The sequence below is a fragment of the Chiloscyllium plagiosum genome, chromosome 16, assembly GCF_004010195.1.
Source record: "Chiloscyllium plagiosum isolate BGI_BamShark_2017 chromosome 16, ASM401019v2, whole genome shotgun sequence".
Taxonomy (NCBI): Eukaryota; Metazoa; Chordata; class Chondrichthyes; order Orectolobiformes; family Hemiscylliidae; genus Chiloscyllium; species Chiloscyllium plagiosum.
The window spans coordinates 2274074-2288014 of NC_057725.1; the positions used below are offsets into that span (position 1 = coordinate 2274074).

At 41.5% G+C, this 13941-nt stretch overlaps 1 protein-coding gene across 1 annotated transcript in view; it reads left to right on the top strand.

Annotated features, from left to right (window-relative positions):
- The first annotated feature begins 13619 nt into the window (after positions 1-13619).
- fgf3 (fibroblast growth factor 3) overlaps positions 13620-13941 on the top strand; it is a 9557-nt gene continuing 9235 nt past the window's right edge. The window contains exon 1 of the mRNA XM_043706359.1: positions 13620-13896. Within this exon, the coding sequence (XP_043562294.1) occupies positions 13620-13896 (277 nt within the window). The remainder of the gene's footprint in view (positions 13897-13941) is intronic.

The window sequence follows — 13941 nt, forward strand, 5'->3', positions numbered from 1 at the left end:
CTCATGCCCGAAACGTCGATTCTCCTGATCCTTGGATGCTGCCTGACCTGCTGCGCTTTTCCAGCAACACATTTTCAGCTCCTCAGTGGTGTACAAGAACACCCAGATCTCTCTGTATTGCCCCTTTACCTAAATTGATTCCATTTAGGTAGTAATCTGCCTTCCTGTTCTTGCCACCAAAGTGGATAACCATACATTTATCCACATTAAACTGCATCTGCCATGCATCTGACCACTCACCTCACCTGTTCAGATCACCTGTAATCTCCTAACATCCCCCTCACATTTCACCATGCTACCCAGTTTAGTATCATCAGCAAATTTGCTAATGTTATTACTAATACCATCTTCTATATCATTAATATATATTGTAAAAAGCTGCGGTCCCAGCACTGATCCCTGCGGTACCCCACTGGTCACTGCCTGCCATTCTGAAATGGAGCCGCTTATCACTACTCTTTGTTTCCTGTCAGCCAACCAACTTTCAATCCAAGATAGTACTTTTATTTTATCATAAAGCATAATAAGCAAGGAGCTGATTAATACAGTGAACCTAATCATCAACAAACTTTAATAATGTTCCTGCATTCTTTAAGTTTTAAATTCTTTGTTGTTCCTTTGCTCTACCACTTTGTTTATCCTTTTGCTTTTTAGCCTCAGTTTCCCAGTCCAAAGTAATTTGATCTATTCCTTTAACGTGGATAGAACATTTCCCATCTTTCCCATACAGTGGCATATAAATGTTTCTGAAATAATTCTGGATTGGTTTTACAATTGTATAAATATAAGGTAATGCCTTTGTTTTGTCCATAAAGAGTATGATTTTTCAAGCAAAATAGGCAAAGGCCATTAACCCAATAATCCCATCAGCTTTTCCAGCAAAAGAAACTGACTAACATTTGGGTTGTGCTACTTAAGGCTCTTTATTGTTGTATATTTTCTTTGCTCAAAACAGAATTGGTGATGCCATGACAGTTTCAATATGTCTGACAGAATAGAAAGCTGTAAACTGCTTTGTATATTGGTTGGGTCACATAGACAAGGGAAATGATCCTTTGTAATACTGAACCATTGTACATTAAATTGCATAACAATAGACCTTACTTGATGCCACCAACGCAAGACAGCTGTCTCATGAAATTGATTGAACTGTTTGACTGAAATAGTAGTGATAGAGAAAAGGTACTAACGGAATAAATAGGGAAGTCACACAAAGTTAAGTGATGGGAGCTTCTTTTGGCTAAAAACTGGGCATCTTTTCTCTCTTTCTATTGAGAATGACTACTATCCAGAACCATGGAGATCAGTGATTTTAATGAGGATGGTGAATACCTCACCAGATTGACATCCAAAACATTGATGGCATGAATGGCACAAAGTCTTCCACAGCTGCACAAAAGTTGCTTTTAATCAATTCAATCTTCCATAATTTGACCAAATGGATGCTTTCTCCATCCCAAATCATTCAGTGACAATTTGATTTAGAACAGTAAAGGAAGTTGTGTCTCTTCCCGATGGACAAAAATAAACATGAACATTCTTCAGTTTAATGGGATTACTATGATCAGTGAGATGCCAACGAAACAGACATAGAGCCTCTCTCTTTGCATTTATAAATAATCCTGATGAGAGTGCTGAAATTGGAATGTCTAAAATGACTAGATTATAGCAGGTTAAGGATTGTGAAAAGGATATTTACAAGAGCTGATAAAAGTTAACAGAGACTTAAAATGTGGGGAAGCAAATGACAGATTTTAACACTGACAAACACAAGGTAATATGCTTTTTTCTTAAAATAGGCAAGATAGCTTGAAACCAAAGAATTTGCTGTGAAAAAAAAATTGGTGCAATAGTGACCAACTAATGGAGCATAGCATATGGTAATGGTTAAATGGTAGATGGAATGCTTGCTGTATAAATTGAATCTTTCAATACATGTTGTCTAATGTTGTAAGACATAGTGTTATGCCCAGTTGTGGTCACTGTAGTTTTGAAAATTACAGAGACAGTGAAAGGATTCAGAGAATTGCAGCATGGATGGTTTCAATTTTTATTCAGTCAACGTCAAAAAGATACCAAGGAAACAAAAAAATTAATTAAGAGAGACAGGAAATAATCCAAAATTTTTTAATAATGAGTAGTGTCATTTGAATAGATCCAGAAAGATACTTTTACAGAACTAAAGATCAAAAATCTAGAGAAGTGATTCAAACCTGGGCAGAACACAAACCAAATGTGGCTTAGGAATAGAAGAAGCCATGATTTGTGGTACTTCATAGAAGGTACAAGACAGCTGAAACCATTATAACCCATGTGCACCCAATCCTTCTCCTCATTCCGATTACTCTCAATCATTTTCACCACAAGTTTCTTTTTCCAGTCTCATTAAAAGAGGTATCTAACTTCAATTATTTAGCATTTTAAATTCACTATGAAGATAAAATTCTCCTAAGGTCACTTGTTTGCTATTGCAAATTTAGTCTACAATAGATACTTTCGGTGATTTTGGTTGCATCTGTTTTCTTTCATAAATGGTCTGAGCATCTTTCTTCTTTCGGAGTGAACTGACACCGCTGTGTTCCTGTTTGAACAGAACAATAAGCTGGGAGTGTAACCCTTTTAACCTGAATCAAATACTTGTTTCTTTTGCAAGTGTACTTCTTCAAGCTCTCTAAATGAGAACAAAATAAACATGAAAATAGATCTTTTAAAAATTATCGAATGTCATCACTTCATAGATAACCAAGCCTTTATGACCAAGATCATTTAGTTCAACCCATGCACTTATAGTTTACATAATGGCACACAAACATCATACTATCCAATAGCTGGCATGACTGACTAACTATAATGACTTCTAATTATTCTTCACCATTTCCAATCATTTTTTCCCTATTCAGAGTTTTCAGATATTTATTTTAGACCCTACACCTTTTGGATTTGAAGAATGTTTTCCTTGTATTCTTGTCTGTCTCTCCCTTTTTCTCCTCTCTCTGTTCATGTACTGACAGGGATCAAAGGACTTTTTGACACAATAAGTGGAATGTGTTCTTTGACTACCTGGCTGGGAAATCAATTATATATTGCTTATGGATTATACGGGGTGAACAATATCCATTTAGCGTATTAAGCAACTTTCATGCAGGTGACTTTTTTCAACTTTAGTGAATAAATATTAAGCTTAAGAACAGCAATAGTAGCGACATTATTAAACACTCTGTGGAAAACTGACCCAATGTGAAACATGATAGTTGTCAATTATTGTGTTTTCTTGCCCTGTGAGCACATTTTAAGCTAAACTGTCTGTGACAGCCACACTGTGGTTTTGTGATTCAAAATATTGGGATGGTACTCCAGTTGCATATTTTTATTTCTGAGATGAACAAATCTAATTTGATAATAAGTTCTGGAAGAATTTGTGTTGCTCTTTAATAAACATCTCTAATTAATTAATATTTCTTTGATAATAAGTTGCCTATAAATTTCTATACTGTACAGTATGAGACACATCCTAATCTTACTCAGGATCAAAATAGTTTTTTGTGACTTGTAATCAATTGCAGGCAAGATTCATCTGAGCCCTGCCTGCAACCAAATTAAGGAGAACTAATTCCAAAAGTTATTTATAGACATCAGAGCATTCTTGCTAACTAAATGGTGAGACCTTCAAGATGGGAATGCATGGGGAAGTTTAAATGTTGCTGGTGTATCTAAGAGGCAACCAGATTTATCAGCCTTGTGTTCCATTTGTGTTAGCTGGCAGCCAGCAGAAATGCGATGAAACACCAAGTATCTCCTCAGTCCTATCTATCTATCTGAATGGAGTGAATTTCTCACCCTTATAGTGAAGAGGCAATTTTTTTGTTGCTCTTTTGAAGTTTAATAAATGGAATTTTTTGTGTTAATTGAGGGCTGCATTGTGTGCAAGCATAAAGCTCAGCAGTGTGGAGCCATTAATATAACTTCTGTCTTGTGTAGCATCCTTACTTCTGGAGTAGGAGGACCATGTTCAAGTCCCATCAGAGGTGTGTAATAGCATCACTGAACAGGTTAGTTAGAAAAAGGTAAGTTAAATAGTACTTATAACTTCTGTCTGAGATGCTTCTGGCTCAGTGGTAGTATACCTATCTCTGAACTAGGAGGGCCAGGGTGTAAAGTATCTCATGCTCCAAAGGGATATAATAACATCTCTGAGCAAGTTGATCAGAAAACATCATTCTAATAAGAAGCCTCTTGTGGTGCAGTGGCAATGTCCCTATCTCTGAGTCTGAAGGCCAGGCTTCAAGTCCCAACTACTGCATAGGAGTGTCACAACATCTCTGAATAGGTTGATTAGAAAATATCTGTAATGTCCCTCTGCTACCTCTGAATTATATCATTCTCTACTCATATAACATCAATATTGGAGCATGAGGACGAATGTTTGACAATTCTGTTTTAGATATTGAGAGATAGCTTGTTATCAAATCACCTCATCCAATCGGTTCTGAATCAGTACTGCCTATAGTTATTTTCTTTCGTTTGCTGAATAGTCCACAACTGGATGATAGTGTTACAGGACACCACAAAGATAACACTGTTGTAAGGTATAGAGTTTTCTAATACCCTCTGAAAGGTAGTTGAAGTAGTTGAAACCCGAAGTCAGCAGTAAAAGAAAGCTGAAAGTATAAGGAATCCTATCCAATTACAGTTGAGAAAAGCTTTCCATTCATACAGTATTTTGAAACGCTGCTTCCTAATCACTCATACATAACTAATCACTCATACGTAACTAATCACTCATACATAACTAGTGTCACAAAGTTACAAATGGACGTGAGATCATACTTTGGCTTAGAGGATCCAATACCCTTTCACAGAGGTCAAAGTGATCTATTTTAACTTTCTACATTTAAACCTAAAATAATTAAATCTGGCATGTATTTTACCCCAGGTACTGAATGAATAAATGTGGTCCTATCGACATGCCCTACAAACACAGTTGCTCATCAGATGCTAAGATTTATTTTTGCTTGCCTGCAAGTGGTGAATGGGAATGAATTTGCTTGCAATGCATTTTGACTGTAGCCTGTTTCTTTTTTTGTGTGTTGTTGCTGACAGGCAGGTGAGATCAAAGAGCACAGGACAAAGAGGGCACAGCGGTGACTTGTCAAGGACGAAAGCTACTGATGTCTGAGAAAGTGACTGAAGCTCAGACCGGTAATGAACTGAAGAAACGGAGGCATGAGAACAAGTACAGCAGAAAAGGTTCAAAGGTCAGTTTGATTGGGTTAGCATCATAGCAATTCCCTTCCTGTCAAGCAGAAGAGAGAAAGGTGTATTGATCGATAACATTCCAATGTTTGTCGTTTAACTTGTGATGAAAGACCTCTGAGGGACGAACCCTGCTCGATATAAATGAAATTCCAAGGCACTACAAAAATAATATCTTACATTTCGGCGTATTCCCGCAATAATGGTGTGTCGTTCTCCCCTGCAGGGTTACGGGGAAAAAGCAGGGAAGAACGACACAACATTATTGTGGGAATACGCCGAAATGTAAGATATTATTTTTGTAATGCTTGGAGAGACAGTCCAGACGTGTTAAGCCGATGGCCTCCGTCTTTAATTCTATGTCCTATGATACACAAGAATGAGAAGAGTTTGGGATTGAATCATTTATCAGGTATTCATCTCAGTAAAGTGATCTTTTTTTTAATAGCAGTGTTGCGCTATGCAGAGAGTACACTGATGGAATCTGATCCACAGGTGTTGCAATTTGCCCACGCTGCTGAGGCAGAAGTAGTTGATGTGAACCAGTGATTTTAAATTGTACATATCAGACAATGTCTGAAATATCTATTTTCTATTTAGGTCCGAGATTTTCTCTGGAGATTTTTACATGCAGCCAATGACTCTGTTTACTACATCTATTATTCTGTCAATTATTCTATGTGGTGTATACCAAACAGTCTCATATATCAGACAATGTCAGTAATTTTGTGTCGTGTATTTTCAGCCGTCTTGGAGAGTGATTCCACATTCTACACACCAGAAAGTCAGAACCAGTAGTTTGTAGTGGAAAAGAAAATACCAGAGCAGAAGTGAAGAAGGAAATAAAGAGGCATAAAACAGACTGACAGCTAATATAACAGTGTATCCAAAAGCCTCCTATAAATATCATTGCTAATTGGGTCTGACTGGGGACCAAAAAAATGGATCTGCACATGCAGAACTGTGGATGGCTGAGATACTAACAGAATACTTTATATCTGCTTTAACCAAGACGAGTCTCTGCGGTAGTCACAATGAAGGAATAGGTAGTTGAGATATATGATGGACTTTGTAAAATAATGCTTGCCATAATTAGATTAGATTAGATTAGATTAGATTACTTACAGTGTGGAAACAGGCCCTTCGGCCCAACAAGTCCGCACCGACCCTCCGAACAGCAACCCACCCAGACCCATTCCCCTGCATTTACCCCTTCACCTAACACTACGGGCAATTTAGCACGGCCAATTCACCTGACCTGCACATTTATGGAATGTGGGAGGAAAGCGGAGCACCCGGAGGAAACCCACGCAGACACGGGGAGAATGTGCAAACTCCACACAATTGCCTGAGGCGGGAATCAAAGTTGATAATTTCCTAGGATTCAGTGGGACCATCCAAAGATAACGGAGGAACAAAACGTGGAAATTACAGAAGTACAGGCCAAAATTTCGAATCGCCCTCCTGAAATATCGGGCTGGGTACCAGAGAACTGCAGAATTTCGACTGCCAGACATTGCACGAAAAAGGGCGCTAGGATAAATACCGCATTGACAATGAGTTAATTTACGTTCTGCAAAGAGATAACTTTTAGAAAGAATCAAATGATAGATAATCAGAAGTTACTTAGACTATTGTGGATGAATTGAAGAAAGTCAACACGGACTTGTTAAAGGCAAATTGTGTGAATTTTTTCATGATTCTTTGATGAGGTAACAGAAAGAGTTAATGAGAAAAATGCGCTCGGTCATGACTTCCAAAAGGCATTTGATAAACTACAAAGGTACTTAAAGCAAAGCTGAAGCCCGTGAAATAAAATGGACAGTGACAGCATGAATTTAAAGCTGGCCCAGAGACAGGACTCAGAGAATAGTGATAAATATTGCTTTTGTACATTTGGGTTTTGCAGGAATCATGCTAAGGCAAGTGTTTTCCTTCATCTGTTAACACTTCAGGGTACAGTGGAGATGACATAAGAGTCTGATGAATTATGGAGAGGTTAGTGATACACTTCAAGGACCTTCCAAACTCATGACCATTTCTACATCGATGGACAAGATATATGGGACACCACCAGTTAAAATTTCCCCTCCAAGTCACTCACTATCCTGGCTTGGAAATGTATCGACGTCCATGTCCTATTCACAGAATCCCCACAGTGTGGAAAGAGGCCATTTGGCCCAACAAGTCCACACCGCCCCTCCGAAGAGCAACCAACCTAGACCCAGTATCAGTCCCCTACCCTATTACTCTACATTTACCCCTGTCTAATGCACCTCACCTACACATCCCTGAACGCAGTGGACAATTGATCATGGCTAATTCGCCTATCCTGCACATCTTTGGACTGTGGGAGGAAACCGGAGCACCCGGAGGAAACCTACGCAGACACGGGGAGAATGAGCAAACTCCACACAGACAGTTAGCTGAGGCTGGAATCGAATCCGTGTCCCTGGCGCTGTGAGGCAGCAGTATTAACCACTAAGCCACCGTGCCTGAAACAGATCCTGGCACTCCCTCCCTAAAAGATTGTCAGATGTTTCTGCTCGCTGGGACTGCAACAATTCAAGAAGACAGCTCACCATCAATGTCCCAAGGGCAACTATGGATGGGCAATAAATGCTGGCTCAGCCTGGAACAAACAAAATAACTGGCCGAAGATAGGCTGATGCATTGATAGATTCTGTTTAATGAGATGTTTAAAGTGATCCATTTTAGTAGAAAGATCGAAGAGACAATATGAACGGAAAAGTATAATTCTAAATGCAATTCATGAGCAGGCGGACTTGGGAAGATTTTTATTCAGTTTGTTGAATGTGGCAGGACAGGTTAAAATGCAGCCTTTATGGAAGATACACAAGATCCTGCGCTTGATATAAAGCGTCATCGAGAGAATTGTGTCCAACTTTGAGCATTGCAGTTTAAGAAAGACGTGAAGGATTGGAAGGTGCATGGAAGATTCCCAAGGATGGATGGTGGAGTGAGAATTCGCAGGTGCCAATAGGTTGGAAAGGTGAAGCTGTTCTCCTCAGAGATGAAAAGGCTGAGAGGAAGTTTGAAGGAGGTGGTCAGGAAATGTCAAATGCCACAAGTTTAAGGTGAAGAGGGCAAAGATTTAAAGGTGATGTGCAAGGAAAGCTTTTTTTTTACACAGAGGGTGGTATGTGCCTGGAAATCGCTGCCAGGAGAAGTGGTAGAATTAGGTGCGTGAGCAATGTTTAAGAGGCGTTTAGACAGACACATGTACAGGCACAGAATAAAGGGATACAGACCATGTGCAGGCAGGTGGGATTAGTATATAATGGCATCATGGCATCATAATTTGCACGTGTTGGGCCGAAGAGCCTGTTTTCTGTGCTGTACTGTTCTATGTCTGTAGTCATGGGGATTCTGCGCTGGGAGAAACTGTTCCGACTGGCAGAAGGATTGAGAAGCGAAGGACATGATTTAAGGTGATTATCAACAGAACGAAAGGCGACAAAAGAGAAAACACATTTATACAACAATGCCTACAATTAGCCTCCCAGAGCGGAATTAAATCTACGTCAGGGAATGTGTGTGGGGTGGGGTGCGAATTATGGGGTTAAGGAGAAAAGACAGGAAAGGGGGAATTAGCCAAAATCATTTTAGCTAGAGCCAGCACTGACTCGACGGACCAAATGGTCTCTCCCTGTGTTCTAACCGTTCCATGTGTCGATATTTCAGACCATTGGCGCCGAAGATTTTATGTTGTGTGGGTTCAGTAATGTGTAGCTTTTGTGCTTATTCGCAAAGATTGAATTAGTTCTCTTGAGGTCAGCACAGTGGCTGTGATTTTTCCTGGAGCCAGGGACATCAGCATTCAGACGCTGACCTAATGATTATTGATCATATTGAAAACTATATCGAAATTATCCCGCTTCATTCAACGCTTGTCCGTTTATGAAAGTAAACAGATTTTGTTTTAGAAGCGAGAAAAGTTTGGAATTCGTGAATTGTTGCCATCCATAATCATTTCAGTTGTAGTTACTTTTCAGTGAAATTTCCCCTTTTTTAAAAAATGCTGGGCGGGGCTTGGAAGGAAAGTGTAGACGGGTAAAATATTGAAAAGTGCAAAGTAATGTCTTTAAATTCAGAACATGAGCTACATGTTGAGGTAATTCTTTCAGTTGGGCGGAGTGGTGCAGTACAGGCGGTTACGGCGTGTCAGTTATACAGCGGGTGTGCATCTTTGTCGATGAGAGAAAAAATGTCAAATTATCGTGAACACCAATAAAAAATAGTGCCATTCCAGTCTGTTCTTAATCGAATTTTTCACTTCAATCAGAAAAAATCAATTAGGTATATGCTATTAATCAGCGCCTAATTCCTAAATGCTACAAAAAGAGTTCAAGGTGGGAAATGGTTTGTGAATTATACACGTAAAGAGCTGAGGGGCGGGAAATATTTCCATTCATTTTCGTGACAAAATTGGTTGAAAGGAAACAGTCGGCAGTTTCTCTGAAAGATAACATTTCAATAGTATTACAGGAAGAATCTGGTCTTTTTTATTGAAAGAACTGTTTAGCGGTAATTCTGCTTAACAAAACGACTAAGAATGGAAGGTAACACTTAATGACCGTCTTTGAATATTGCATTCTTTGGGGCCAGAGAACGCACAATATTTGAACAAGTAATGACTTTTTAATTGGCGAGGAAGAGGTGGAGGAGGCGTGTATGTGTGTTGGGGGGGGGGGGGGTGGTCCTGAATTTATACCACCCCCATTTGTGTTTGTTGCGGCTACAAATTGTAACTTGCCCTTTTTTTCACCCGCTCCCACTGAACACAGTAAGTCATTGACATGTTCAGACAGAGGGATAGTTCCCAACAGGATGTACTGCCTACGAGGAATTGGGAATAGTGAATCCGAAAATACATTTTTCACCATGACTTTGTAATGATCAAAAATGCTCCGCTTTCTGAGAGGGGGGGGGGGATTGCTTTCTGATCCCTCTTCCCTTCCCCTTATGGTTATTAATAATAGATACCTCTTAATTACAATGATTTAGAGATGCCAGTTTTGGACTGGGAGATACAAAGTTAAAAATCACACACCAGGTAAATAGTCCAACAGGTTTATTTGGAAACACTAGCTTTCGGAGCGCCGCTCCTTCCTCAGGTAATTGTGATGAAAGAGCAGCGCTCAGAAAGCTAGTGCTTCCAAACAAACCTGTTGGGCTATAATCTTAATTCCAACAGCGAGCACCCAGCGTCCACTTTGTGTACACCCTCCCAGTTTAGAAAATGCGCTAGGCAGATGCAGTCCTCTTATTAGATGATAGTGCATTGTGTGTTGTGAATCTCGAAGTGTTCTTCAGCGTCTGCACTTCCTGCTCCGAAGTATTTGTTTTCATTATCTCTATTTCATTCAGCTATTTGTTCATAAAACTGGATCGATATCGATATTATTATATATGTATATATATATATATATATATATAAAAACGTGTGACTAGGAACGCTGACAGTTGTACTGCGGTGTACATGATGGAGATATGTTGTGTGGATAGGAATGATCCGTCAGCATCTTACTATGTAGTTTGAACTGACGCAAAGAATACTTTGAAACCACAGCGATCCTTCTGCAGCCAAACGCAGAGCAATGGGCGTGTGGAACAGAAGCTCAGTGAGACCAAATTGCTCGGGATATAATTGGAAGCGATACAGCTACCGCTGCAAGTGACAACCTCTGGTTAGATTGAACAGTCTCCGCCCCTCATGTTCGACGCGATTGTAACGGGATCCCGAATACACGGGGATAGATTTTGCCAAACCCCTTTGCTCGGTTGGATACACAGTGAAGACGCAACTGCCAAACCCCTCAGTCCCTAACTTCCTTGAGAAACCTCTGTGTTTGGACTGAAGAGCTGTGTCTGGCAAAGGGGTCTCCGTAAGTCCAGCAAAGGGGAGCAGAGAGACGAGAGGAAAAATCTCCACAAACGAAGTTGTTCCAGTATTGTTTCTGTAGGGCCACTAAAAGCACTTTCTGGGAGGTTAAGGGCTAATTAAAAATGCTTCCAGAAACAGACAGCAGACCACATCTAAAGTACCACCCTCAGTCAGAACCAGACCACATCAAAAGCAGACTCTTTTTTTTAAAAAAGAGAGAAATGGTCACCAGACAACTTATAATCGACGTCACCGAGGTTCCATTTGAGTGTTGTCTGCCGGAAAGAACCACTTGATATTATAAGTGTTCAAACAGAAGATTATTTTATACAATCGCTTTAACTTTGTTGGGGGAGTGAGTTGTCCCGAATGGGAGATTGATTGGGTCTAAATTGGCCGAGTGAAGGGCAGGGTTGGCTGGGGAATTCCTGGCAATCTCACGAGTGAGTTGAAATGACAGCCCAGCAACTGGCGAGAGCAGACGGAGACCGACAGTCAATGGGTAGCCATTATGAGAATGGTAACCACCATGTAGGCGGGATGCAGGCAATTTTGACAAAGGTCATTGCACGTTGCTGTTCCACTTATTTGATAGTCCAGTGATTAACATTCAACCTTTTAAAAAAGGGTTTGGTTTAAGCACATACGTCTCCATTGCAACATTAAACAACGATTGGATTTTGTTGTGTGTTTTGATTGGAGGCATCGGATATTAGTGGAAACAAACTTTAGCTCGAATAGTTTGTAATGAATTCCATTCTGGCTCGGATTGTAACTGAAGACAGCCAGTTCCCTCGATTGTGTCCTTACCCGCCCCACACACCTCAATGATCAAATCGGTTCGCAAGCCGCATTTCGTTAAGGTATGCAATGGATTGTGCGTGAGACAATCAGGTTTCCATTCACAGGAATTTCTGGCCAGTAAAAACAGCTCACCCGGGATGGGTAAGGGAGATGGCCAGGGGCTCTGATGTTATTCCAGATCGCGGTGTAAATCGGATGTTACAGGAGTAAACGAATTTGGGATCCGCTCCCAATATATCTCTTTGGAATTGACGTTTCCAAGCGAGATTCCGATTAGTGCATCGCTTTCTTAGAACATCCTTGATGGTAAACCCCGAAACCGGGATGGATTAGTGAAACAAAGGCAGAGAATACTGGAAAAACTCGGCAGGTTTATCAGCATCTGAAACATTTCGAGCCTCTGAGCTGCCGGTTACAGCAAATCATCGAGCGGTACCTCAGCTGGGGAATACTCTGCAAGTGATTCTATCACACATCAGACAGATGTGGGCTAATTAATTCTCAGGGAAAATAGAAGTATTGAAGGAATTACCGGCGTGAGTGCTTGTTTTGGAAAGAAATTTTTTTTTTCCTAAAAAGATGAACAGTTTTAATTAAGTAAAAAGACCGGGCTGGAGGTGTGCGCGAGTTTTTGGGGTGGGGGGTGTGGGGAGGCGGGGGCTGGGAGGTGATATTCGGTACACTCAATGAACGCAACGTTAAAGTCCTGCACACGCCCGATGCGACAGCAGCCTATCAGAAGACTATAAGAAGGTGTTAAATGGTCGTTTCACGTGGATGAGTGGGACTGGGCTGGACTGCAGCCCCGAGTGCCTTCTAGAACACAATTTGCAACGTTGGCGAATCCCTTTCGCATGCAGTTTCAGTGTTTTTTTTAAACTGTGGGCTTTTTTGTTTGTTTAGAAGAGACCGTCTTCTTCCTCTGCCTTTCGAAGTTGCTTCATTTTAGCATCAGTCACCTCAGGATGTCACGTATTGTTAGCTAGCATTGATAGGAACTGCAAGATCCCGCGTGCCCTGGGGAATAGTCTCTCTGTCCCTTCAGTGTGTATATTTTTTCATGTATATAATTAGTCTTCTTTTTTTGGGGGGGGTGGGGGTGCGGTGAGGCTGTTAAAAGGGGGCTCTGAAGAAAGTCTTCCATCAGATGCGCTGCTGGTGTCTTTGTGATGCGGTTTTCCGCATTGAGCCAATGTGTGTCATGTTGTAATCTTATCCGTGAGTTCACACACACACACACACATACACGGCTGATAGCTCCTTCCCTCTCCTTTGTATCAATTGGTTGGAGTTCGGCTATTGTTCCCAGGAAAGTTCTTTCATTCCCATGCGCGGTCGCTCGCCGGAGCTGCGCCGAAATCTCACGATAGTGTCTTAAGTGAAATTGTGCCTTTTTTTTAGCTGCAGTCTGCCCTGCGTTATTTGGGAAGGAGGAGGATCTGCGGAACAGGCGCCAGTTGAAGGGGGATTATGAAGGGCCGGCCAAGTGAGGATTAATTCAGAAGGTCAAGACAGATGAAGTACCCGGAGTGTGAGCGAGTGCAGCGCCGCGTCCCGCAGTCCGCTCGCCCGCCGGGAGCATTTCATTAATGGGAGCCCCTGAGCCGGCCACTCCGCCTCGGATTGTACCCGCCTGGGTTTGGACCATGCCACGATGATTATAACTGTCTGCCTGTTGCTGAGTTCGCTGGAGTTGAGTGCGCAGCAGTCACCGCTGGCCCGGGCGCCGGCTGCGGCTCCAAGGGAGCCGTGCGGCCCATCGCTGGCCTGCGAGCCCAGACTGCGGAGAGATGCCGGCGGCCGGGGGGGTGTCTATGAACATCTCGGGGGTGCCCCGCGCAGGAGGAGGCTGTACTGTGCCACCAAGTACCATCTGCAGATCCACCTGAACGGGAAGATTGATGGCAGCTTGGAGAAAAACAGCATCTTCAGTGAGTACTCCGAACTTTCCGTGTTCCGAAGGTGACAGCGAAGTG